We start from the raw sequence: 26,850 nt of genomic DNA on the forward strand, positions 1-26,850 counted from the left end.
TTGTACTTATTTAACTTTTCTTCACGGACATCAGTTCCAAGCTAACTTCTAAATACAATTTCATTCAGTTATGGTGGAAGATGTATGGATCCATTAGGACAGTTTGCAAACACCACAACACAAGAGATTGTCAGCTGCACATTCAGCCATTATCATGGAAGCTGTATAGTATATTAGTAGTCTATTTGTAAAAACAAAATACACTGAAGACGTTATACTTCCAGTTTAGTCTCTGCATACTGGAAATGAGCCCCATCACACAGCACAAACTGAGGATTCTTCCGCTTCCATACACTAAAGGAGTCCACTTGACCAGGCCAGCTGGGTAACCGGATCCTCTTCACACAGCAGAAGTCCTCAGCCAGAGAAAGCTGGAAAGCACGTGAGGTGGACTGACCCCATGGGTTGGATGACAAAGTTTCACCAAGGAGTTCCCCAACATGGAAAAGGGTATGACCTCTGAAATTAGCCAGACAATCCAGAGAGAAGTGGGAAGACTCTGAAAGACAGCATAAATATACAGGTTATTATCTATATTTAATATATTTTTTACTTATTTATTCTTTGTGCTCATTGTAAGCTCAAAACATAAAGGGGGTGATCTCATGATGACATGTTCCAGTAGAATAGGTCTGTCCATGTAATGCATGGTTGGGCATGAGTCTTCCAGAGTTTGCCATCCAATGTCACTGCAGGAAAACTTTGACGACTGTGGCAGTGCAAAGAATTAGAGAGATTAAACAGCATCAAAAAGCAGCCCATGCAATGGCTCTGTCTACTTTCTGGATACAGTCAGCAGTATAATGTACTGAAAATCTGAATTTTTCTATTTTAAGCTGCTGCTTTCCTGAAGTAGCAATTTTAGAATAAATTCCCAAAAACGTTTTCTTAGAAGGTGCCAAACTGGATTCTGAGCTATAACTCTTAACAAATACAGACAGATCACCAAGTTCAACCATGATAAAGTCCTGATGGGTCACCAACAAAGAAAAGATACAGACATCCATCATTTCCTGTCCACATTTTTAGTCTCCTAACAATGAAGCGATTCATTATTAAAGGGGTTGTCCAGTGAAAGACAACTTAAAGGAGATATCAAGTGCTGGAAAAATGATCCCCTAGCCCAAGGATAGGGGATAAGTTTCAGATTGCGGGGGCTCCGACCACTTGGGCCCCCCGCGATCTCCTGCACGGGGCCCCGGCACCCCTCGAAAAGGGGGCGTGTTGACCACCGCACGAAGCGCCGACTGACACGCCCCCTCAATACAACTCTATGGCAGAGCCGAAGCGCTGCCTTCAGCAATCTCCGGCTCTGCCATGGCGATGTATTGAGGGGGCGTGTCGGCCGACGCTTAGTGCGGTGGTTGACACCTGCTATTTGGCCAGCGAGCCGGGCCCCAGCGGTCGGACCCCCCGTGATCTGAAACTTATGCCCTATCCTTAGGATAGAGGATACGTTTTTCAGCACTGGACTACCCTTTTAAGAGCCTGATTGCAAGGGGGAGGGGGTTCCAACCGCTGGGACCCCCATCGATCTTCAGATGGCATGCACTCCATTAATTTCTATGGGAGCACCAAAGTGGCAGAGAGCTGTATGGACACTCCATGATCAGACACTTATCCCCAACTCTGTGGATAGGGGATAACTTGTCTTTCACTAGACAACTCCTTTAAAACAATAGAATTTTTTTTTATTTTATTGGGCATTTTGAACACTTGTTAGTGCCTCATATTGCCACCAGACAAAGAAGAAATTAGTACAAGGTCCATAAACAAGTCAGGATTGTATACTGGTAAAATGCTTGACCAAAGTATGTACCTAGATATATTCATCTTTAATTGGAGAATAGTTTGAGCCACTATTACATTTGCAGTTTTCCCTGCTGTTTTCAAAAACTTTAGTTTTTGAAAACAAGTGATCTTTAACAGGATAAATGAGATAGATCGAATAGAATATCGTAGTAAGATATGCCTCTTACATTACTCTACATTAGCACACAGTAATCCATATAAGAAAGCATTTTACCTCCTCCCTATATCTTAAGTTTTACCTACCTAAAAGAGAGGTATGGTTTACTGGAATCTACAAATGCAATGTAGACAACACATGTAAGGGATGGTTCACATGTTTGTGCTGTCTGTGGCATGGATGCATTGGCAAAATGGCATGCCAACATATTTGAGCACAGACTGGCACTGGTCCCAATGAAATTTCAATGGCCCGAACATAATCATAACTAAGTTTTCAGTAATTTTCCAAGTATATACATGTTTTACACTGAATCAAAAGCACACTAAACCATGTTTTTTTTTTGGTCCAAGTCTAAGCACATACATGTTTGGAAAAGGACCCAGACATCACTATTTAACTACATTTGGCCATTAAAATGAATAGGGCTCATGCTGCCAATCCCATTTTGACAATGTATACATGCCACTGAGAACCCAGCCTAGCATGCTTTGAGCAAACACAGCTTTTCTTGAGTCTTGCACTGCTCATGACACTTTCCTTAACCCCTTAAGGACTCAGACCATTTTGGCCTTAAGGACTAATTTAATTTTTACGTTTTCATTTTTTCCTCCTCGCCTTCTAAAAATCATAACTCTTTTATATTTTCATCCACAGACTAGTATGAGGGCTTGTTTTTTGCGCGACCAGTTGTCCTTTGTAATGACATAACTCATATCATAAAATGTATGGCGCAACCAAAAAACACTATTTTTGTGGGGAAATTAAAAAGAAAAACGCAATTTTGCTAATTTTGGAAGGTTTCGTTTTCATGCCGTACAATTTATGGTAAAAATGACGTGTTCTTTATTCTGAGGGTCAATACGATTAAAATGATACCCATTATTACATACTTTTCTATTATTGTTGCGCTTAAAAAAAATCACAAACTTTTTAACCTAATTAGTACGTTTATAATCCCTTTATTTTGATGACCTCTAACTTTTATTTTTCCGTATAAGCGGCGGTATGAGGGCTCATTTTTTGCGCCATGATCTGTACTTTTTTTTGATACCACATTTGCATATAAAAAACTTTTAATACATTTTTTATAATTTTTTTTTTTTTTTATAAAATGTATTAAAAAAGCAGCAATTTTGGACTTTTTTTTTTAACGTTCACGCCGTTCACCGTACGGGATCATTAACATTTTATTTTAATAGTTCGGACATTTACGCACGCGGCGATACCAAATATGTCTATTAAATTTCTTTTTTACGCTTTTTTTGGGTAAAATAGGAAAAAACGGACGTTTTACTTTTTTATTGGGGAGGGGGAGTTTTCACTTTTTATTTTTTATTTTTACTTTTACATTTTTTTTTTACACTTGAATAGTCCCCATAGGTGACTATTCATAGCAATACCATGATTGCTAATACTGATCTGTTCTATGTATAGGACATAGAACAGATCAGTGTTATCGGCGATCTTCTGCTCTGGTCTACTCGATCTCAGACCAGAGCAGAAGACGCCGGGAGCCGGACGGAGGAAGGAGAGGGGACCTCCGTGCGGCGCTCTGAATGATCGGATCCCTGCAGCAGCGCTGCGGGAGATCCGATCATTCACTGAAATCGTGCACTGCCGCAGATGCCGGGATCTGTATTGATCCCGGCACCTGAGGGGTTAATGGCGGACGCCCGCGAGATCGCGGGCGTCGGCCATTGCCGGCGGGTCCCTGGCTGCGATCAGCAGCCTGGATCAGCCGCGCATGACATGGGCATCGCTCCGATGCCAGCGGTTATGCACAGGACGTAAATGTACGTCCTGGTGCGTTAAGTACCACCTCACCAGGACGTACATTTACGTCCTGCGTCCTTAAGGGGTTAAAAGTAGATAGGGCACCTGGCCATCCAAAGCCTGACAGATATCTTATAAAATATGACTGGACTCGCAGAAGGCGTAGATTTCATTTTGTGGCACATGGACAGTCACAGATACAACATATGTATTAAAAGCATGGTGTCTCTTACTACATATGTTGTATCTTATATCAGATGAGTCCTGATTAAAGGAAAAGTCACCAGCTAAGGAGATATAAATGGCACTGGAGAAAACTTGTGTATTGTAGACTTTGTTCAGAGGGCACATAGATCATCGTAGAGGGCAGACTAAACTAAGTCTGGCTGAGGTGCTATGAGATAACAGTAATATACTAAGATTTCGCATCAAGAGACAAATACAAATTCCTCCTGCACTCACCGCAATGAACGTGACTTGTTGCTCCTACATGGATCTCCAGTGGACGAGGAACAACAGCTCCAGCGTGGGGCACTCAGAGGCGACAGACAGCAGTTTTGCGCAGAGATGTGCGCTTCCTCTGGCCTCAAGAAGGCCACCGTAGATCCATGTAGGAAGCAACAAGTCACGTTCATTGCAGGAGAAGTTTGTTTTCGTCTCGATGTGAAATTAAAGGGGAAGTGTCGTGGTAAAAAAAACGTATCCCCTATCCGCAGGAAAAGTTTTAGATTGCGGGGGGACCGACCGCTGAGCCGCAATCTCCTGTATGGAGCCCCGGCTCTCCCCAGAGTAGAGTGTCACAACCCCCCCCCCCCCCCCCCACCCACATGAAGCGGGACTGCCACACCCCCTTCATATAGCTCTATGGGAGAGCTGTTTAGCTATCTTCGGGCTCCCCCAGAGCTATATGGAGGATGCAAGGCAGCCCCCACTTCTTGCGGGGGTCGTGATGCAACGCTCTGGGGGAGAGCCTGGGCTCCCTTCAGGAGATCGCGCGGGGGGGGGCACAGCAGTCGGACCCCAGCGATCTAAAACTTATCTACTATCCTGCAAATCGGGGATACGTTTTTTACGACGAGACTTCTCCTTTAAGGCATGAAATGCAGATCATAATACATTAATTTTAATAGTTAAAATATTTTTAAAAAAAATAAAATTTCAGCGTTCAATATACTAATATTCCCTTACTTTTTAACATTAAGAGACATTACAATTCTTTCCTTATGGTGTCAGTCACAAGAGTAATAATTTACCACAATAGGATTCCCTTTATTATTACATGTTATTAATTGTGGGCCAATAATACAGATAATAAGTATTATTTGAGAGATGAGAATGCCTATTTCAATACAAATTGAATTTTTCACAGGGACCAGTTACATGAAGTTTGTAGTAATGGATTACAAATACATATACTGACCTCTACTGGTTATATCAGAAATGTCTACAAGTGCTCTCAATCTATGGCCCACCATATGTTCCACAACTTCAACTTCCAGCTGGGAGTTAAGTTTTGCAACATCTGGAGGGCCACAGTTTGAGACCACTGTAATAGACTGTTAGAAAGCCTACAAATAACAACATACAGCTTTTAGAATTAGACACTAGAGTTCTTCTAAAAAAGAAAAAAAAAAAGCCAAAAGTCATAGACCTGATGAATAGGGCATCAGGAGTATACTTACACTTTTTTGCCTATTGCTGTACTAGGGACAACATAGTTTTTTTTTTTGTTTGTTTGTTTTATACAAGAGGCAAATATTGTCTTTATTAAAAAAGAAAAGCATAAAACGTTGAACAAAATTAAACAAAAATATCAAAATATAATATAAATAAATATAAATCCCAAAATTATAAACAAAAATATCAAAATAACCCAAAAGGGAACCTGTGCCCATGAAAATGCTTTTTAATTTACTACCCCAAGAAGAGCAGAGAAGAATGTTGTATAGTTTTATAGAAAAAGATTTACACTATAGTGTACACCTATCTGCTCTTTCAATGCTTAAAAGTTCAGTGGGCGGCCCAACCTTCATATATAAGCATCCAAACAGAGAGAGTTGACAATCAATGAGTAGGACTGAGTAGGTAGCTCAGCATGTAAGGTGGGTGACTGGGAAATAAGCAGAAAATTGAATAAACTTCAAGTTATACTTTTTCCTCCTATATATGAATCTGCTCATGACCATCATTTTCTATAACATGTTGCTTGGCAGATCAAATTGCATGTTCAACATGTCAGATTCCCTTTAACCCCTTAAGGACCAGGCCCATTTTGGCCTTAAGGACCAGACCCAATTTTATTTTTGCATTTTCATTTTTTCCTCCTCGCCTTCTAAAAATCCATAACTCTCTTATATTTCCATCCACAGACCCATATGAGGGCTTGTTTTTTTGCGATGAAGAAAGAGGGCAGGGTCCAGCTCCCAGGAAAACGGATAAAATGCAAAATTTTAATTCAAGCCATTAAAATTGAGTGAACAAAAATGGAGGGGGGAGATAAAATCATAGCAGAAACGCCGACGCGTTTCGGACCATATAGTCCTTAATCATGGCTTTTTTTTTGCGTCACCAATTGTACTTTGTAATTACATCACTTATTTTACCATAAAATGTACGGCGCAACCAAACAAATTATTTATGTGGAAAAATTGAAAATCACGCTGTACACTTTCTGGTAAAAACGACTTGTTTTCTTTATTCTGTGGGTCAATACGATTAAAATGATACCCATGTTATATGCTTTTCTATAATTGTACCGCTTAAAAAAAAATCTCAAACCATTTTAACAAAATTAGTATGTTTGAAATTGCCCTATTGTGACCACCTATAACTTTCTAATTTTTCCGTATATGGGGTGATATGAGGGCTCATTTTTTGCGCCATGATCTGTAGTTTTCATCAGTACCACTTTTGCTTAGGTTTTACTTTTTTTTTATAAATTTTGTATACATTTTTTTGGGAATAAAATGTGCTTAAAAAGCAGCAATTTTGGACTTGTTTACACCGTTCACCGTACGGGATTTTTCATATTTTTTTTCCTTTTTTATTTTACATTTTTTTCCTTTACACTTTTTATGTCCCCATAGGGGACTATTCATAGCAATCATTTGATTGCTAATACTGTTCAGTGCTATGTATAGGACCTAGCACTGCTCAGTATTATCGGTGATCTTCTGCTCTGGTCTGCTCGATCTCAGACCAGAGCAGAAGACCCTGGGAGACGGCCGGAGCCAGGTGAGGGGACCTCCGGCTGCCATGCTGGATGATCGGATCGCCGCGGCAGTGCTGCAGGCCATCCGATCATCCATTCAAAGTACCGCACTGCCCCAGATGCCGTGATCTGTATTGATCACGGCATCTGAGGGGTTAATGGTGGACATCCGCGCAATTACGGTTGTCCGCCATTACCGGCGGGTCCCTGGCTGCTGATAGCAGCCGGGACCTGCCGCGCATGACGCAATCACCGCACGTAAATGTACGTCATGGTGCGTTAAGTACCACGTCACCATGACGTACATTTACGTCCATTGTCGTTAAGGGGTTAAATATTAGAGGACGAAGCAAAGAGAATTTAGTACGGTAAAAAAAAATTACTTACCATCAGCATCAGGCCAGGCAAGAAACAAGGCTCTATCCGGGTAGTTCTCCAAAAGTTCAGGGCCCCCTGTCTGGATACAACACATGTTGTATATTCAGATGCTGCACCTGCAACCAGTGTAATAAATAGTGCATATATATTGTGTTCATTCATTCTGTGCTGTATGTTATATGTGTTCTTTTGTAAAAGTTGGCGGTATGGTTTTTGTTACAAAATGTGGCATAAAAATGTTACAGAACTTTTGCATACAGAGCATTTCAAGAATGTTACATCTATTACAAACATAAAAAAGTGTCCACTAGTAAAAATACAAACAATGGACAGGCTCTATTACAGTGGTCTTCAACCAGCGGACCTCCAGATGCTGCAAAACTACAACTCCCAGAATGCCCGGACAGCCATTGGCTGTCCGGGCATTCTGGGAGTTGTGGTTTTTTGCAACATCTGGAGGTCCGCAGGTTGGAGACCACTGCTCTATAGAAAAGACAATTTGTCTTCTAGTTTCTTATCTGATTATCTCCTTAGCAAAACACACCGAACTCTTAGAAATGTATCATGACCAGCATTTCTTATGCCAATCTAATTACACACTGAGGGGGGTGTGATTACAGCCGGAGAAGACGGGACTAGGTGAGTATAACTCCCCGCCCAGGGGACTACTTACAGGGCTGACGGGAGACACTTTCTAATATCAAATCCTCACCATCCCTGCAGGTGGGAATGTCTCCTGGTGATTGAGAGGAAGAAGATTTTACTATATATAAAGCATTGCCACACCTTCTATATGGTAAGATCTCATGACAGGTTCGCTTTAATCCCTTAATGTCTGCCATATAATATTTTTAAAGCAGCCACTAAGCAGACTTCTTTTTACAGATTACTGTGCTATTCACTGTATTGTATAAATTATATGTACTGTAAATTTGTGCCATTGAAATCTAAAAAAACTAAGCCTACAAACAGCTACACTGGCAACAAAATTCAAAGATTGACTCTTGTAAGGCTGCATTCACATCTCGTTTTTTACATACGGGTGCCGGATCCGGCTGGGGGAGGGGAAATCCGGGTGCTCCCGTATCCCAGCCGGATCAGCCCGTAAATCCATTTACTTTAATGAACCGACCGGAGTCAAACGGTGACTCCGGTCGGCTCAGTTTTGACCCGTAGCCAGTTTCCCTTTGGACCTAAAACCGTAGTATACTACTGTTTTAGGTCCAGTCACAAAACTGGCTACGGGTCAAAACTGAGCCGACCGGAGTCACAGTTTGACTCCGGTCGGTTCATTAAAGTAAATGGATTTACGGGCTGATCTGGCTGGGATACGGGAGCACCCGGTTTTCCCCTCCCCCAGCCGGATCCGGCACCCGTATGTAAAAAAACGAGATGTGAATGCAGCCTAACTCAACAATACAAACATTTTTATTTTGAAGTACAATGAACTGAAAGACAAGTGATTTATTGATTTCTTATACAACAGAGAGAGGCATTATACATACATGGTACAATACTTTACTTTCACTACACTTACCATTACCTCAGTATAACGCATCTCTGGAGGAAAAATAGTGTTCTGGTCAAAGGCCACTACATCCAGTCCCAGAGACTGCAGTAAGAACTCCCAGTATCCTGTGCCCTGTACAAACGGCAGACAAGGGAAAAATCAGTGGAGCGCTGTATGAAGCCAAGAGGAAAGGGTACAAACACACAATGCGGTTGTGGTGCTGTTGACAATATGCAGTAAGTACTTCTGAAATGTTGCTGTTAACCTGTGTTTTGATTGTTTTTAAAATTTGCCAATTTTTGCCCTTTAACCCCTTAACGACGAAGGACGTATATTTATGTCCTCCGCCGGCTCCCACGATATGGCATATCGGGTCGGTCCCGGCGGCTATTAACGGCCAGGACCTGCGGCTAATACAGGACATCACCGATCGAACAGCTTACAGGATAGCAGGAGGGTCCCTACCTGCCTCCTCGCTGTCCGATCGCCGAATGACTGGTCAGTGCCTGAGATCCAGGCAGAATCATCGATAAATGGTTTCCTATGAGAAACCAGTGATCAATGTGAAAGATCAGTGTGTGCAGTGTTATAGGTCCCTATGGGAGCTATAACACTGCAAAAAAAAAAAAAAAAAAAAGTGGAAAAAAAAGTGAAAAAAAAGTGAACAAAGATCATTTAACCCCTCCCCTATTAAAAGTTTGAATCACCCCCGTTTTCCCATAAAAAAAAAAGTGTAAATAAAAACATATATGGTATCACCGTGTGCGGAAATGTCCGAATTATAAAAATATATCGTTAATTTAACCGCATGGTCAATGGCGTACCCGCAAAAAAATTCCACAGTCCAAAATAGTGCATTTTTGGTCACTTTTTATATCATGAAAAAATGAATAAAAAGCGATCAATAAGTCCCATCAATGCAAAAATGGTACCGCTAAAAACTTCAGATCACGGCGCAAAAAATGAGCCCTCATACCGTCCCATACACAGAAAAATAAAAAAGTTATAGGAGTCAGAAATGACACTTTTAAACGTATTAATTTTCCTGTATGAAGTTATGATTTTTTCCAGAAGTCCGACAAACTCAAACCTATATAAGTAGGTTATCATTTTAATCGTATGGACCTACAGAATAATAAGGTGTCATTTTTACCGAAAAATGTACTACGTAGAAACAGAAGCCCCCAAAAGTTACAAAACAGCGTTTTTTTTTTTCAATTTTGTCTCACAATGATTTTTTTTCCCGTATCACCGTAGATTTTTGGGCAAAATGACTGACGTCATTACAAAGTAGAATTGGTGGCGCAAAAAATAAGCCCTGATATGGATTTTTATGTGCAAAATTGAAAGAGTTATGATTATTTAAATTCAAGGAGCAAAAAACGAAAATGCAAAAACCCCGGTCCTTAAGGGATTAAACTCCTTCACTGTATTTGTAGCTATCACTTCTGCTGGAAGGCTATTCCATGCATCCACTACTCTCAGTAAAGTAATACTTCCTGATATTGCTTAAACTGAGAGGATTCAGAATGAAGGTTAAAGGGGTATTCCAGGCCAAAACTTTTTTTACATATATCAACTGGCTGCGGAAAGTTCAACAGATTTGTAAATTACTTCGATTAAAAAATCTTAATCCTTCCAATAGTTATTAGCTTCTGAAGTTGAGTTGCTGTTTTCTGTCTAACTGCTTTCTGATGACCCTATGGGGATATTCTCCCATCATGCACAGCTCCCGGGACGTGACATCATCATTGAGCAGTTAGACAAAAAACTTCAGAAGCTAATAACTATTAGCCAGTTGATATATAAAAAAAAGTTTTTGCCTGGAATACCCCTTTAACAGAAGTATTTACTGCATATGGCCAAATGCATTCGCAGTGTTTGTTTTTACCCAAAAGATCCATCACATGTGTATAGATACTTTTCAGATCAGGCCAAAAACAAGGAAATTCAACATACCTGATCCCGTTAAAAAGTTTGTCCAGTCCCTTTAACCCCCTTAAAGGGTAGCTCCCACCATCCATTTTTTTTCTTTCTGTCCCTGCCTATTGCCCATCTATCCCTAACCCCTTCCCTGCCTTAACATTTTTTTTTTTTACTATATTAAAATGCCTTTTTGTCTGCCTGGTAGTGTGCTCACTACCAGGCAGACTTCCCCAGCAGGCACCACGTCACTGATGCCTGCTGGGGTCGGCACTTCCGCCCTTAGCTCACTATACAGGGTGCCTCCAGCTGTTTCACCACTACAACTCCCAGCTTGCCCTGACATCTACTGGCTGTCAGGGCATTCTGGGAGTTGTAGTGGTGAAACAGCTGGAGGCACCCTGTGGTGAAAACAATAACTTTGTTTAACCAGCGGAGCAGTGCTACTTCGGGAGCAGCAGCGGCGGCGCTCTCCCATACCCCGCTCCCCCCCCCCCCCCACATATGCCTCTAGTGCTGAGCGGCGGCGCTCCCCCGAACCCCGCTTCCCCCACCCCATTCCTCTAGTGGTGCAGACTTACCGGAGGATGAATGAGCTGCCTCCGGACAGGGTAACGGGGGCGGGCGTGAGCGCGTGCGAGGCCAGTGGAGCTGGCCAATGCGTGCAGCCCCAGCTATCAGCGTGCTCGCTCTCGCCTGTTTGATTGACAGGCGGGAGCGAGCACCGCAGTGACTAGATTTCGACTCATTGCCAGGCTGAAATGAGTCGAAATCCAGTAGTGATGTCACTGCAAAATGCATTCGGCAACTAGGAAGGCGACCCCTAGTGGCCGAATTTAAAAGTGGTTTTAAACTTTTTTTAATTAAAGTATATTAGAGATATGTTGTAGTACTTAAGTACTACAACATATCAATTTTTTTATTTCATGACAGTGCCCATTTAAGGACTCAGCCTTTTTCTGTTTTTGCACTTTTGCTTTTTCCTCCTTACCTTTTAAAAATCATAACCCTTTCAATTTTGCACCTACAGACCCATATGATGGCTTATTTTTTGCACCACCAATTCTACTTTGTAATGTCATCAGTCATTTTAACCAAAAAAAAACTATGGCGAAACCCAAAAAAAAAATATATGTTTGTGGGACAAAATTGAAAAAAAAGCCATTTTGTAACAATTGGGGGGCTTCCATTTCTACACGGTACATTTATCGGTAAAAATGACACCTTCTCTTTATTCTGTAGGTCCATATGATTAAAATGATACCCTACTAATATAGGTTTGATTTGGTTTTACTTTTGGAAAAAATCATAACTACATGCACGAAAATGTATGTCCTCTTCCGACCCCCTATACATTTTTTGCGCTCTTATCAAATTTTTTATCGGTACCATTTTTGTTTTGATCAGACTTTTTGATCGCTTTTCATTAATTTGTTTATGGTATAAAAAGTGAACAAAAATACACTATTTTGGACTTTGGAGTTTTTTTTACATGTACGCCATTGACTGTGTGGTTTAATTAATGATATATTTTTATAGTTCGGACATTTATGCACGCAGCGATATCACATATGTTTATATTTATTTACATAGTTTATTTTTTATGGGAAAAGTGGGGTGATTCAAACTTTTATTAGGGAAGGGGTTAAATCACATTTAGGGTATGTTCGAAAGTGCCGTAATTTGCTGCGTACTTGCTGCTGCGTATTTTCCTACCCATTAAAGTCAATGGAAAGCAAAATCAGCTGTGTATTTTGCTACCCATTGACTACAACAGGAAAGAAAATACACAGCAGCAAATACGCAGCAAAATATGGCACGTGGGAATGTACTAGAGATTAGCGAATTTACAGTAAATTCGATTCGTCACGAACTTCTCGGCTCGGCAGTTGATGACTTATCCTGCATAAATTAGTTCAGCTTTCAGGTGCTCCCGTGGGCTGGAAAAGGTGGATACAGTCCTAGGAGACTGTTTCCTAGGACTGTATCCACCTATTCCAGCCCATCGGAGCACCTGAAAGCTGAACTAATTTATGCAGGATAAGTCATCAACTGCCGAGCCGAGAAGTTCGTGACGAATCGAATTTACTGTAAATTCGCTCATCTCTAGAATGTACCCTTAACTATTTTTTTTACACTTTTTTTTGCAATGTTATAGCCCCCATAGGGAACTATAACATGCATTACACTGATTGCAGACAATGATGAATGCTATGATCTCAGGCACGGAGCAGTGAATTGACGATCAGAAAATGAGGAGGCAGGTAGGGACCCTCCTCGTATCCTAACAGCTGATCGGTACATCGCAGTTTTACCACGGTGGTCCCGATCAGCCCGACTGAACTGCCGGGAATGCTGTTTTTTTTACTTTAGACGCGGCGATCAACTGTGATCGCCGCGTCTGAAGGGTTAATACCGGGCATGTCCGGTATTAGCCGCGGGACCCGGCTATCGTTAGCAGCCACGACCGACCCGATATGACGCAGGGTCACGTTATATCACGGGAGCCGGTGCAGGACATAAATATATGTCCTGCGATGTTAAGGGGTTAAAAACAGAGGGTTCTGTGTCGACACATGTCTAATGTGGATGGAAGTCTAAAATAATTTTCCCATCCATTGTAGACCACAACCAGACTTATTTCTAAACATCATGTATAGTTACACTGTCAGTTTACATTAATAGCTGTACAACCAACACCTGCTGAGGTCTCAGAAAAAAAACTTCAAAGTAGTTAAATAATTATGTCCCAAAAAGATCTGTTTATGAGGAGATGCTGTTAAAATAGTAAATTGGTCCCTCAACATACAATGGTAATCCGTTCCAAATGAACCATCATTTGTTGAAACCATCGCATGTTGATGGATCCGTGCAATGGAAAGTATAGGCAGTTGTACTCACCTGTCCCCGCCGCTCCGGACCGTCACCGCTGCCCTGGTCCATCGCTGTCGCCGCGTCCCCGTGGTGTCCCCGCCGCTCCGGAACGTCTCTGCTGCCCGGGATCGTCGCTCTCACGTCGCCGTCATCACGTCACTATGCCGCTCCTATTGGATGACGGGGCGGCGTGCGCGACGCCGTGATGACGACGATGGAGAGCACCGGCGATGGAGGGGATCCCGAAGAGGACGCTCCGGAGCCCCAAGGACAGGTAGGAGACCATCACCAGCGCTGCCGGATAGCCGTTTATGCGATGGCCCCGACATACAAAAGCATTGTATGTTGATGCTGCCTTCAACATGCGATGTCCTCTGAGAGGCCATCGCATGTGATAATTATCGTATGTCAGGGCCATCGTAGGTCGGGGGGGGGTCACTGTATAATAAACCAAAATAACAAACAATAATAATGCAACTTTTCCAGTTTCTCATTGTAGAAGACTATAATTAGGCTAGTATAAGATACAGTGTGTATAAAAAGTTTACACACCGATTTTAAAATGCCAGGTGACATTAACCCCTTAAGGACTGGGCGTTTTTTGGTTTTTGCTCTTTCGTTTTTTCCTCCTTACCTTTAAAAAATCATAACTCTTTAAATTTTGCACCTAAAAATCTGTATTATGGCTTATTTTTTGCGCCACCAATTCTACTTTGTAATGATATCAGTCATTTTACCCAAAAATCTACGGCGAAACGGGGAAAAAATCATTGTGCGACAAAATTAAAAAAATACAGCCATTTTGTAACTTTTGGGGGCTTCCATTTCTACGTAGTACATTTTTCGGTAAAAATTACACCTTATCTTTATTCTCTAGGTCCATACGGTTAAATGATACCCTACTTGTATAGGTTTGATTTTGTATTACTTCAGAAAAAAATCATAACTACATGCAGGAAAATTTATACGTTTAAAATTGTCATCTTCTGACCCCTATAACTTTTTTATTTTTCCTCGTATGGGGCGGTATGAGGGTTAATTTTTTGCGCTGTGATCTGAAGTTTTACGAGTTTTTGTCGGTATCATTTTTGCATTGATGTGACATTTTGATCGCTTTTTATTCATCTTTTCATGATATAAAAAGTGACCAAAAATACGCTATTTTGGACTTTGGAATTTTTTTGCGCGTACACCATTGACCCTGCGGTTTACTTAGCGGTATATTTTTTTAATTCGGACATTTCCGCACGCGGCGATACCACATATGTTTATTTTTGTTTTTATTTACACTTTTTTTTTATTATTGGAAATGCCGGGTGATTCAAACTTTTATTAGGGGAAGGGATAATTCAAAGGGTTAATGATTTTTTTACACTTTTCTTTTGCAATATTATAGCCCCCATAGGGGTCTATAACATTGCATTTACTGATCTTTAACAGTGTTCAAAGCATTTCCATAGGGATGCACTGATCAGTGTTTTCGGCGATTGATTGCTCAAGCCTGGATCTCAGGCTTGAAGCATTCAATCGGCGATCGGACTGCAGGAAGGAAGGTAAGAGACCTTCCTCCTGTAGTACAGCTGTTCGGGATGCCGCGATCCCCAACAGCTCCCTGAGCTAACCAGCACTTTTTACTTTCACTTTTAGCGCGCGGCACCGCGATCAGTGCCGCGCACTATTAGCGGCGGGTCCCGGCTTCACTATGACGCCGAGCCCGCCATGATATGATGCGGGGTCACCGTGGGACCCCGCGTTATATCACGGGAGCGGGACCAAGGACGTACTCATACGTCCTTGGTCCTTAAGGAGTTAAAGTGTACCTGTCGTCAACAAAAACTTTTTAGATCATGTAGATAATTCCATTATATGTATATTTATAATATACATTGGTTAAAAATTGTGTATATTTTTGGGTGAAAAAATGCTGTCACTGCAGCTATTGTCTGTGTCCAAAAACAGGACGTGAGGGTAGTACAAGCAGGGCTCTGTGCAGACTCCTGGCTTGTCAATCATCCTGATGTGTGAGGCGGGAGCATGTTATAGAGCCTCAGTGCACACTGTCCTGCTTTTTCTTAGTGTCCTGACCTCACTTCCTGTATTTGGACTCATCATAGAAACACACAGACAATAGCTGCAGGGACAAAAATATACATTGTTTAATTAACCACTGTATATTACAAATATACATATAATGGTATTATCTACATTATATAAAAAGTTTTTGTTGACAACAGGTACACTTTAAAGAATGAGACAAAGATAGTCTGTGTTAAAACTGTTTCCACCTTTATGGTCTATTCACACGTACAGTATTCTGCACAGATTTGATGCGCAGGATTTTCTGCTGCAGATTTCAATATAAACTGAATTAGGGCTGGGCGGTATACCGGTTCATACCGAATAACCAATGGCTGTCCGGGCATGCTGGGAATTGTAGTTTTGCAACAGCTGGAGGTCAGCAGGCTGGAGACCACTGCTGTACGCTGTATCCATATGCCCGGGTCCCGGCCAGTGATAGGCTGAGCCCACTGTCATGTAAGAAGCCGGCCAGAGCTCCTTACATTGACAGTGGGCTCAGCCTATCACTGGCCAGGGCGGGACATGGCCGGTAATAGGCTGATGGCTGTCGGCTGGCCGACGTAGGGGAGTTTAAAGTTATTTTCTGTATCTTTTGCAGCCCGGGTATAGGGATACAGCGTACAGCAGTGGTCTGCAACCTGCGGACCTCCAGCTGTTGCAAAACTACAACTCCCAGCATGCCCGGACAGCCGTTGGCTGTCCAGGCATGCTGGGAGTTGTAGTTTTGCAGCATCTGGAGGTCCGCAGGTTGGAGACCACTGGCGTACAGTATAGAGTTCCAGCAGCCCCCAATGAAGAGGAGGAGGGCAGTGCTTGAAGGTGACATCTGTGAGTAGTACCCCGCTGGGCTGATAATTAATTAGGGGAGGGGGGGGGCAGAACAGCGCTGGCGGGTAACATGATTTGGGGGGGGGGGGGGGTCGCCGAACACCACTCGCCGATCCCATGATTGGGGGGGGTGAAAATACCGTTATATACAGTGAAACCGCCATAAGTTAAAAAAAAATACCATGATACACATATTTGGTCATACCGCCCAGCTCTAAACTGAATGACTGAACGCAGCTTGAAATCCTGCACATTAATTCAGCGCAGAATACTGTACATGTGAATAGACCCTTAATGTGACTTACAACGTGAACAATTCAATTGCTAAAAAACTGAACTCTCTGAGGGGGGAAAGAAAATAAAAAAATAACACTATAACCTGGTTGCAATACCAAACATTTTTATTAAAATAAAAAAAAATTACGCTTTTTGGGGGTAAAATGGGAAAAACTGTCAATTTTTATTTTTATTGGAGATTGGAGGAGGGGATTTTTCACTTTTTTTTACTTTTTATTTTTACATTTTTCTACTTTTTTTTTCTTTCACTTTTTATGTCCCCATAGGGGACTATCTATAGCAATCATTTGATAGCTAATACTGTTCAGTGCTATGCATAGGGCATAGCACTGAGCAGTATTATCGGCTATCTCCTGCTCTGGTCTGCTTGATCTCAGACCAGAGCAGGAGACGCCGGGAGATGGCCGGAGCCAGCTGAGGGGACCTCCGACCGCCATTACAGATGATTGGATCGCCACGGCAGCGCTGCGGGCAATCCGATCATCGATTTTATTATGCGCATTGCCACAGATGCCGTGATCTGTATTGATAAACAACCTTTAAGGGGTGGCCCCCTTGCGGGGACAGCCCTTACTAGAAACCCCCCGTAAAATTGAACTTTATTAACTCAAATATAATGTACCCTAAAGACAGACATTTAAAATTGTCAGTGGTATAATTAGGACAGTGTGGGAGAAGACACCCTATGCTGTGTACTTCTCCAATAACTAAATCTTTTTAGTGTACTATGTGTTGTACACTTAGTATTGACAGTGTAAATAGTGCTTGACTAATGCCTAACCGCTGTCTAAAAGCCAAAAGTTAGCCCGCCCGACGTTTCGCTGAGCAAGTCAGCTTTGTCAAGGGCTAAGGGGTTTAAATGTCTGTCTTTAGGGTACATTATATTTGAGTTAATAAAGTTCAATTTTACGGGGGGGTTTCTAGTAAGGGCTGTCCCTGCAAGGGGGCCACCCCTTAAAGGTTGTTTATGAATTATTCGCCCTGGAACTTCCGGGATCTTGTATTTGAATTCTATTGTGATCTGTATTGATCACCGCATCTGAGGGGTTAATGGCAGACATCCGCCCGATCGCGGATGTCGCCCATTACCAGCGGGTCCCCGGCTGCTGATGGCAGCCGGAACCTGCTGTGTATGACTGCTCGCAGTCATACACAGGAGGTAAATGTACGTCCTGGTGCGGAAAGTACCCCCAAACCAGGACGTACATTTACGTCCCTGGTCGTTAAAGGGTTAACAAAAAGTCATCAAACACCTGTGGGGTGTTAAGGCTCATTTTACCCCTTGTTACATTCCTTGAGGGGTGTAGTTTCCAAAATAATATGCCGTGTTTTTTTTTTTGTTTTTTTTTGCTGTTCTGGCACCATAGCGGCTTCTTAAATGTGACGTGCCCCCCAAAAACCATTTCAGCAAAATTCACTCTGCAATATCCCATTGTTGCTCCTTCCCTTCTGAGTCCTCTACTGTGCCCGCCGAACACTTTACATCCGCATATGAGGTATTTTCTTACTCAAGAGAAATTGGGTTACAAATTTTTTTTTTGGGGGGGGGGTGGATTTCTCTCCTTTTACCCCTAGTAAAAATTCGAAAACTGGGTCTACAAGAACAATGCGAGTGTAAAAATGAACACTTTGCTGCTATTCCTGTGAAACACCTAAAGGGTTAACACACTTTCTGAATGTAATTTTGAATACTTTGGGGGGGGTGCAGTTTTTATAATGGGGTCATTTATAGGGTATTTCTAATATAAAGGCCCTTCAAATCCACTTCAAAACTGAACTGGTCCCTGAAAAATTCAGATTTTGAAGATTTTATGAAAAATTGGAAAATTGCTGCTAAACTTTGAAGCCCTCTGATGTAAAAACATGTAAACTTTACAATTCCAACATAAAGTAGACATATGGTATATGTGAATCAATATATAATTTATTTGGAATGTCCATTTTCCTTATAAGCAGAGAGTTTCAAAGTAAAAAAATGAAAAATAGTTAAATTTTTCATCAAATTTTTCACCAAGAAATGATGCAAGTATCGACAAACATTTACCACTAACATAAAGTAGAATATGTCACGAAAAAACAATCTCTGAATCAAATTCATAAGTACAAGCATCCTAGAGTTATTAATGCTTAAAGTGACAGTGGTCAGATGTGCAAAAAATGCTCCTGTCCTTAACCCCTTAAGGACGCAGGACGTAAATGTACGTCCTGGTGAGGTGGTACTTAACGCACCAGGACGTACATTTACGTCCTGTGCATAACCGCGGGCATCGGAGCGCTGCCCGAGTCATGCGCGGCTGATCCCGGCTGCTGATCGCAGCCAGGGACCCGCCGGCAATGGCCGACGCCCGCGATCTCGCGGGCGTCCGCCATTAACCCCTCAGGTGCCGGGATCAATACAGATCCCAGCATCTGCGGCAGTGCGCGATTTGAATGAATGATCGGATCGCCCGCAGCGCTGCTGCGGGGATCCGATCATTCATAACGCCGCACGGAGGTCCCCTCTCCTACCTCCGTCCGGCTCCCGGCGTCTCCTGCTCTGGTCTGTGATCGAGCAGACCAGAGCAGAAGATGAACGATAATACTGATCTGTTCTTTGTCCTATACATAGAACAGATCAGTATTAGCAATCATGGTATTGCTATGAATAGTCCCCTATGGGGACTATTCAAGTGTAAAAAAAAATGTAAAAGTAAAAAAAAGGTGAAAAATTCCCTCCCCCAATAAAAAAGTAAAACGTCCCTTTTTTCCTATTTTACCCCCAAAAAGCGTTTTTTTTATAGACATATTTGGTATCGCCGCGTGCGTAAATGTCCGAACTATTAAAATAAAATGTTAATGATCCCGTACAGTGGACGGCGTGAACGAAAAAAAAAAAAAAAAGTCCAAAATTCCTACTTTTTTAATACATTTTATTAAAAAAAAAATTCTAAAAAATGTATTCAAAGTTTTTTATATGCAAATGTGGTATCAAAAAAAAAGTACAGATCATGGCGCAAAAAATGAGCCCCCATACCGCCGCTTATACGGAAAAATAAAAAAGTTAGAGGTCATCAAAATAAAGGGATTATAAACGTACTAATTTGGTTAAAAAGTTTGTGATTTTTTTTAAGCGCAACAATAATATAAAAGTATGTAATAATGGGTATCATTTTAATCGTATTGACCCTCAGAATAAAGAACACACATCATTTTTACCATAAATTGTACGGCGTGAAAACAAAACCTTCCAAAATTAGCAAAATTGCGTTTTTCGTTTTAATTTCCCCACAAAAATAGTGTTTTTTGGTTGTGCCATACATTTTATGATATAATGAGTGATGTCATTACAAAGGACAACTGGTCGCGCAAAAAACAAGCCCTCATACTAGTCTGTGGATGAAAATATAAAAGAATTATGATTTTTAGAAGGCGAGGAGGAAAAAATGAAAACGTAAAAATTAAATTGTCTGAGTCCTTAAGGCCAAAATGGGCTGAGTCCTTAAGGGGTTAAGGACACAGGACATAAATGTACATCCTGGTGCAGTGGTACATGACCACGAGCATTAGACCGACGCGCGGGACATGCGCGGCAGTTCCTGGCTGCTGACAGCAGCCCGGAACCAGCCAGTAATGGCCGACATCCGCGATCGTGCGGATGTCTGCCATTAACCCATTGTCTGCCATTAACCCATTCAGATGCCGTGATCAATACAGATCACAGCATCCGCTGGAGTGCGGTCAAAAAAATGCATGTTCGGATCACCCGTAGTGCTGCCACGGTGATCTGATCATTTGTAATGGCGGACGGAGGTCCCCTCACCTGCCTCTGTCCGTCTCCCGGTATCTTCTGCTCTGGTCTGAGATTGAGCAGAAGATCGCCGATAACACTGATCAGTGCTATGATCAGAGGATGGTATTAACAGCTCTGTTTCTATCTTTGCAGATGACACCAAGCTTTGTAGCACGGTACAGTCTATAGAGGATGTGCATAAGTTACAAGATGACTTGGATAGACTAAGTGTCTGGGCATCCACTTGGCAAATGAGGTTCAATGTGGATAAATGTAAAGTTATGCATCTGGGTACTAATAACCTGCATGCATCGTATGTCTTAGGGGGGATTAAACTGTCAGAGTCACTGGTAGAGAAGGATCTGGGTGTACTTGTAGATCACAGACTACAGAATAGCATGCAATGTCAGGCTGCTGCTTCCAAAGCTGGCAGGATATTGTCATGTATCAAAAGAGGCATGGACTCAAGGGACAGGGACATAATACTCCCCCTTTATAAATCATTGGTACGGCCTTACCTGGAATATGCTGTTCAGTTTTGGGCACCTGTCCATAAAAGGGACACTGCGGAGTTGGAAAGGGTGCAGAGACGAGCGACTAAACTAATATGGGGCATGGAACATCTTAGCTATGAGGAGCGATTAAAGGAGTTACAATTGTTTAGTCTTGAGAAGAGACGTTTAAGGGGGGATATGATAAACGTATATAAGTATATTAATGGCCCATACAAAAAATATGGAGAAAAACTGTTCCAGGTTAAACCCCCCCAAAGGACGAGGGGGCACTCCCTCCGTCTGGAGAAGAAAAGGTTTAGTCTAAAGGGGCGACACGCCTTCTTTACCGTGAGGACTGTGAATTTATGGAACGGTCTACCTCAGGAACTGGTCACAGCAGGAACAATTAACAGCTTTAAAACAGGATTAGATACATTCCTGGAACAAAATAAGATTAATGCTTATGAAGAAATATAAAATCTCATCCCTTCCCCAATATCGCGCCACACCCCTACCCCTTAATTCCCTGGTTGAACTTGATGGACATATGTCTTTTTTCGACCATACTAACTATGTAACTATGTAACTATGTCCTATACATAGCACTGAAAAGTATTAGCAATCAAATGATTGCTATAAATAGTCCCCTATGGGGACTATTAAAGTGTAAAAATAAAAGTAACAAAAGTAAAAAATAAAAGTGAAAAATCCCCTCCCCCAATAAAAATGTAAATTGTCTGTTTTCCCCATTTTACCTCCATAAAGTGCAAAACAAAATGTTTATATACTTATTTGGTATCGCCGCGTGCGTAAATATTCGAACTATTAAAATATAATTGCACTAGGAGAGAGGAAAGGTAGTCCGGCACTACAAGATTAAGGCAAATGGAAAAAGTAAACTGTGTGGGTAGCCTGGGAACTCCTGAATCCCGACGTAAGGTGCGGTGGTGCAACAATCCACATATACCGGCTGGAAGAAGCGCCTTAGTAGCGTGAAACAGACTGTCCCGTTTATGTCCCCCGCCTCCACTTTTGTACCAGCTTGTAATGCCTGACACCAGTCAATAAATACCGTTTGGATGGTGAGTGCAATCGCTGTCTCTTTTGTTCACTGCTATTAAAATATAATGTTAACTATCCCATAAGGTGAACATGCTGGAGTCCTAAATCTCAGACTGCAGCCAGGACACAGACAAGCTCAGCAGGCAGCTCTAAATCTTCTCTCTGTTTACAACTGCATGTGCAGAGAGAAGAAAGTAAAATGAATGAGGGCATGCAATAAGGCAGAGTCAAGAGTATGCCCTGCTGTGCTATGAGGACAGTGCTGGCTCCTGTCTGTCTGATTGACAGGCAGGGAGCAGGGCTGAGCTTGTCTGTGTCCAGATAAGCTGCAGAAGCCCCGCCTGGGCCAGTTACAGCAAGATATACACATAGAATAAAACTACAATTGCGGGCGAACGGCCAGGCGGATCCGGGTAAGGTAGGGCTTGTTGGAATCAGAGTCTCCCGCACTATCAACCAGTACTGTGGATAGTGCGGGAGAAAATATCTGAGAGTTTTCCTTTAACTAGAAAGAAGCATATTTTTTAATAACATGCAATTGGAAAGTTATTCTGCATACATTAATCTATAATACATAAAAGCTTTTTTTTTTTGATGAAAGGTACCCTTTAACCCCTTAACGACGCAGGACGTATATTTACGTCCTGCGCCGGCTCCCGCGATATGAAGCGGGATCGCGGCGCGATCCCGCATCATATCGCGTCGGTCCCAGCGCTCATCAACGGCCGGGACCCGTGGCTAATACCACACATCGCCGATCGCAGCGATGTGCGGTATTAACCCTTTAGAAGCGGCGGTCAAAGCTGACCGCCGCTTCTAAAGCGAAAGTGACCCGTTTGCTCATTCGGGCTGTTCAGGACCGCCGCGGTGAAATCGCGGCGTCCCGAACAGCTGACAGGACACCGGGAGGGCCCTTACCTGCCTCCTCGGTGTCCGATCGGCGAATGACTGCTCCGAGCCTGAGATTCAGGCAGGAGCAGTCAAGCGCCGATAACACTGATCACAGGCATGTTAATACACGCCTGTGATCAGGATGAGAGATCAGTGTGTGCAGTGTTATAGGTCCTTATGGGACCTATAACACTGCAAAAAAAAAAAAAAGTGTTAATAAAGGTCATTTAACCCCTTCCCTAATAAAAGTTTGAATCACCCCCCTTTTCCCATAAAAAAAATAAAACAGTGTAAAAAAATAATAATAAACATATGTGGTATCGCCGCGTGCGTAAATGTCCGAACTATAAAAATATATCATTAATTAAACCGCACGGTCAATGGCGTACGTGCAAAAAAATTCCAAAGTCCAAAAAAGCGTATTTTGGTCACTTTTTATACCATTAAAAAATGATTAAAAAGTGATCAAAAAGTCCGATCAAAACAAAAATCATACCGATAAAAACTTCAGATCACGGCGCAAAAAATGAGTCCTCATACCGCCCTGTACGTGGAAAAATAAAAAAGTTATAGGGGTCAGAAGATGACATTTTAAACGTATAAATTTTCCTGCATGTAGTTATGATTTTTTCCAGAAGTGCGACAAAATCAAACCTATATAAGTAGGGTATCATTTTAACCGTATGGACCTACAGAATAATGATAAGGTGTAATTTTTACCGAAATATGCACTGCGTAGAAACGGAAGCCCCCAAAAGTTACAAAATTTAGTTTTTTCTTCAATTTTGTCGCACAATTTTTTTTTCCGTTTCGCCGTGCATTTTTGGGTAAAATGACTAATGTCACTGCAAAGTAGAATTGGCGACTCAAAAAATAAGCCATAATATGGATTTTTAGGTGGAAAATTTAAAGGGTTATGATTTTTAAAAGGTAAGGAGGAAAAAACGAAAGAGCAAAAACGGAAAAACCCTGAGTCCTTAAGGGGTTAAGTGGTTGACAAGGATTAACAGAGGTTAACAAGCTTTTTTGTGTGAAAACCATGCAACCAATAACTGCATAGCAAAATCACTGTTTGCGGTTTCCCTAATGGCACCCTACTGATGCATGTGAACCTAGCCTAATATGCACATTTATGAGGCCACAGTGTTCCTACCGATGCATGTGAACCTAGCCTAATCTGCACGTTTATATCAGGCCGCAGTGTTCCTACCGATGCATGTGAACCTAGCCTAATCTGCACATTTATATCAGGCCGCAGTGTTCCTACCGATGCATGTGAACCTAGCCTAATCTGCACATTTATAGCAGGCCGCAGTGTTCCTACCGATGCATGTGAACCTAGCCTAATCTGCACATTTATAGCAGGCCGCAGTGTTCCTACCGATGCATGTGAACCTAGCCTAATCTGCACATTTATAGCAGGCCGCAGCGTTCCTACCGATGCATGTGAACCTAGCCTAATCTGCACATTTATAGCAGGCCGCAGCGTTCCTACCGATGCATGTGAACCTAGCCTAATCTGCACATTTATAGCAGGCCGCAGTGTTCCTACCGATGCATGTGAACCTAGCCTAATCTGCACATTTATAGCAGGCCGCAGCGTTCCTACCGATGCATGTGAACCTAGCCTAATCTGCACATTTATAGCAGGCCGCAGTGTTCCTACCGATGCATGTGAACCTAGCCTAATCTGCACATTTATATCAGGCCGCAGTGTTCCTACCGATGCATGTGAACCTAGCCTAATCTGCACATTTATAGCAGGCCGCAGTGTTCCTACCGATGCATGTGAACCTAGCCTAATCTGCACATTTATAGCAGCCCGCAGTGTTCCTACCGATGCATGTGAACCTAGCCTAATCTGCACATTTATGAGGCCGCAGCGTTCCTACCGATGCATGTGAACCTAGCCTAATCTGCACATTTATAGCAGGCCGCAGCGTTCCTACCGATGCATGTGAACCTAGCCTAATCTGCACATTTATAGCAGGCCGCAGTGTTCCTACCGATGCATGTGAACCTAGCCTAATCTGCACATTTATAGCAGCCCGTAGTGTTCCTACCGATGCATGTGAACCTAGCCTAATCTGCACATTTATAGCAGGCCGCAGTGTTCCTACCGATGCATGTGAACCTAGCCTAATCTGCACATTTATAGCAGCCCGTAGTGTTCCTACCGATGCATGTGAACCTAGCCTAATCTGCACGTTTATATCAGGCCGCAGTGTTCCTACCGATGCATGTGAACCTAGCCTAATCTGCACATTTACAGCAGGCCGCAGCGTTCCTACCGATGCATGTGAACCTAGCCTAATCTGCACATTTATAGCAGGCCACAGCGTTCCTACCGATGCATGTGAACCTAGCCTAATCTGCACATTTACAGCAGGCCGCAGCGTTCCTACCGATGCATGTGAACCTAGCCTAATCTGCACATTTACAGCAGGCCGCAGCGTTCCTACCGATGCATGTGAACCTAGCCTAATCTGCTCATTTATAGCAGGCCGCAGCGTTCCTACCGATGCATGTGAACCTAGCCTAATCTGCACATTTATAGCAGGCCGCAGTGTTCCTACCGATGCATGTGAACCTAGCCTAATCTGCACATTTATAGCAGGCCGCAGCGTTCCTACAGATGCATGTGAACCTAGCCTAATCTGCACATTTATAGCAGGCCGCAGTGTTGTAGTAAAATATGTGCGAATTCACATGTATTATGTGCGAATTCACATGTAGCAGATTCGCACTGGAGAAATGTGCAGCACATAAAGAATAAACTTTCTTTCCTAACACTCAGGTGCGGCAGCTTCACCCCATAATGCAGTGATCAGACGCCCCCATGAGGCGGGCACAGCACTCACAGCTCCGGCAGACACCAGCGGTAAGCGGAGGGCACACAGCAGCTCCAACACCGGGGGGCTGGGCACGGAGAACGAGAAGAGGATCTGCAGGCGCTGGCAGCTCGAGTCCTCCTCCAGGCTCCGGAGTAGACGCAGCAGATCCTTCCTGTGGGGGGCGGACAACTCCGGGTCACAGAACCTGTGCACGTCTGCAGGAAGCTGCTGCATCTTCCACCCGTACAGCTCATAGTACAGGTTCTCTCCCTTGTGCTTCCGCTGCTCCATCGTGTCCCACCGCAGCTCGGGCGACACTACTGCAGCCGCCGCCATGCCAGAGCCGCGTCCGCCCCTCACAGGTCAACATTCAAAGTGGCGCCTCACACTGACAGCACAGGAAGAGGTCACCGGGAACTGCTGGCAGCCTAGACTTGTGCTCTGCCGCCATCTGCAGGACGGGATTGTAACTGCGCGCTTTAGAGTCTTGTGAGGAAGGAAAAGAGTGGTGAAGACTGTTGGACAGTGGTCTTCAAACTGTGGACCACAGATGTGGCAAAAACACAACTCCAGGTGTTCCAGACATGCTAGGAGTTGTAGTTTTGCAACAGCTGATGGTTCACAATTTAGAGACATAGGGGGAGATTTATTAAAATCTGTCCAGAAGAAAAGTTGCCCATTGCAACCAATCAGATTGCTTCTTTAATTTTTAGAAAGGTCTGTGAAAAATGAAAGAAGCCATCAGATTGGTTGCTATGGGCAACGTTCTCTGGATAGGTTTTGATAAATTTCCCCCATAGGGCAGAGCTTTCCAAACATTGCATGTCTAAAAAGGGTGTCACCAACATGAATAGTTTGGGAAAACACTCCTCACAATACCGCCAATTGTACGTCCTACAACGCACAACGTGATATCAGTATCTGGTATTAGAAACGTGATTGCTACCCCCTTTTC

At 42.8% G+C, this 26,850-nt stretch overlaps 1 protein-coding gene across 2 annotated transcripts; it reads right to left on the bottom strand.

The window, feature by feature from the left end:
- LOC130356946 (uncharacterized) lies at nucleotides 1-26,407 on the bottom strand. 2 transcript variants are annotated; one of them, XM_056559131.1, is made up of 4 exons: nucleotides 25,923-26,407; nucleotides 8,878-8,976; nucleotides 7,344-7,413; nucleotides 1-499 (listed from the first exon to the last, which is right to left on the bottom strand). In XM_056559131.1, exons 1-4 carry the CDS (start codon nucleotides 26,229-26,231, stop codon nucleotides 213-215), a joined length of 765 nt encoding a protein of 254 aa, XP_056415106.1. In that variant the 5' UTR covers nucleotides 26,232-26,407; the 3' UTR covers nucleotides 1-212. The 2 variants fall into 2 exon arrangements, with proteins under 2 accessions (XP_056415106.1, XP_056415105.1); XM_056559130.1 differs by having other exon boundaries at nucleotides 8,872-8,976; nucleotides 25,923-26,406.
- Nucleotides 26,408-26,850: the final 443 nt, after the last annotated feature.

This window comes from Hyla sarda, chromosome 2 (assembly GCF_029499605.1).
Source record: "Hyla sarda isolate aHylSar1 chromosome 2, aHylSar1.hap1, whole genome shotgun sequence".
In the NCBI taxonomy this organism is placed as follows: domain Eukaryota; kingdom Metazoa; phylum Chordata; class Amphibia; order Anura; family Hylidae; genus Hyla; species Hyla sarda.